A 1,903-nucleotide genomic window follows, 5' to 3' on the forward strand; every position below is an offset into this window, starting at 1 on the left:
AAAAATAAGAAAGGAAGCTAGCTTCGGCAAGCCGAAGCTGATATACCCTTGCAGATCCCAAATACGTCGAACAAAATGCATAAAGCCTAACAACATCGAAGCTATGACGATTTTTCTATTCATTTTCCATATTTTCGACTACAGATCATATGGGAGCTATATGATATAGTTGTCCGATTTTGATCAAATTTAATTCGTAATTTAAGAGTCGTAAGAAAACTCTATATTTTAAAAATCATACTTGTCTGATGAAAAACCACGATGTTATAATTTTACTTCCGTTATTTCTATATAGATTTTTCGATCTTTCTTATGGCAGCTATTAGATATAGTTGTCCGGTTTTTATGAAATTTTTTTCTCAGTTGTTTAAAAACTTGATATTCTAAAAATCATGTTCGTACGATAAAAAACAACGATGCTATCAATTTATTTCCATTAATTCTATATATATTTTCGATCTCTCTCCTATGGCAGCTATATGATAGAGTTATCCGATTTTGATCAAATTTACACCGAAATTTAGTAGTAGTTAGAAAACGCCATCTTGAAGAATTCAAGTCGATCTGATGAAAAACAACGGAGTGAGATTTTTTTTTCAATCTCTCGTAGGGGAGCTATCCGATATAGTCGGCCGATCCGGCTCGTTCCGACTTATATACTGCGTGCAATAACTACACAACTTTTGGGAAATTTTCAGCAAGATAGCTTCAAAACTGAGAGACTAGTTTGGGCAGAAACGGACGTATTTCGATTCAGAAGGTGATGCTGATCAAGAATATATATACTTTATGGGGTCTGATGTTTCTCCTTCACTGCGCTGCAAACTTCTGGCCAAAATTATAATACCCATTGCTCTGCAAGGGTATAAATATATGTTATAACTTATAAGTGTTATATCCCTAAACTATTTTCAAGCTAATAATTCAGTCGTGAAAAGCGTAGTTTGTATTAGGTTAAGTCTACGTCTGGGAGAAGAAAATAAATAATCGAGAAAAGGTAACAGTGCGTATATATAATATTAAGCTTTGAACTTTCTTTTTGCTTTGCCTTCAAGTTACAAAAGATACATATATGTATAAAGGGACTAAGTTACACCTTTAACATTCTCACATAAATGATTAATCACGTCGACCCCTATTTAAATTTATTTTTAATCTTTAGATCCAAAATCTCTGTAGTAGTAGCCGCTAACATAAGCGAGGGCACGGATGACAGTAACACACCGAAATTAGCTCCCGACAAGCCGATCTTACCAGAAAAGTGTGGATCCCCGGAACCGAGTAGAGTGCGGGAGCACTGCGACCACCTGGATGCATCGGTGGTGAATACGAAACAGAGGAGATCCCGGACCAACTTCACACTGGATCAGCTAAACGAACTGGAGCGACTCTTCGAGGAAACGCACTATCCCGATGCCTTTATGCGCGAGGAATTGAGTCAGAGGTTGGGACTCAGCGAGGCCAGAGTGCAGGTAATTATTTCCCCGGAGCGGCCATAAATATTCCCCAAATTTGCAACTTGACAATGAAACTGTCCGAAGACGCCCCTTGGACACAGATACGAGCACAAATTGGTTTTCAATGGATATTCATTACACTTGCACTAATGACAACAACAGACAATGTCGCCCCAAAAAAATTCCCTTTGCGAATGTGAAAGCATTGTCTTTGATTTTCCAACCACCGCCGGCTGTGTGCAAGATATACAGAATATATATGGGGTGTTAAGTGGTTTACGCCACCCTTTGCCGTCTAGGACTCAAGTAGAAAATTATTTGAGCATCAGGGGGCCGGTTAAAGATTAAATGCTCAATCAGAATCAGGGTGCCGGGAATAGACACTATGTGGTCATGAAATATGTAGATACGAGTTACCAGCAGGAGTGCCACTTTTTTTATGGCCT

The 1,903-nt window shown here is 38.4% G+C and overlaps 1 protein-coding gene across 1 annotated transcript; it reads left to right on the forward strand.

Annotated features, from left to right (window-relative positions):
* Positions 1-1,162: 1,162 nt before the first annotated feature.
* LOC122319999 (short stature homeobox protein 2-like) lies at positions 1,163-1,586 on the forward strand (the record flags this gene model as incomplete). Its single annotated transcript, XM_043207897.1, has 1 exon — positions 1,163-1,586. A coding segment is annotated over one exon (337 nt), but the record flags the coding sequence as incomplete, so codon positions are not given.
* Positions 1,587-1,903: the final 317 nt, after the last annotated feature.

This window comes from Drosophila ficusphila, unplaced genomic scaffold (assembly GCF_018152265.1).
Source record: "Drosophila ficusphila isolate 14025-0441.05 unplaced genomic scaffold, ASM1815226v1 contig_382, whole genome shotgun sequence".
Taxonomy (NCBI): domain Eukaryota; kingdom Metazoa; phylum Arthropoda; class Insecta; order Diptera; family Drosophilidae; genus Drosophila; species Drosophila ficusphila.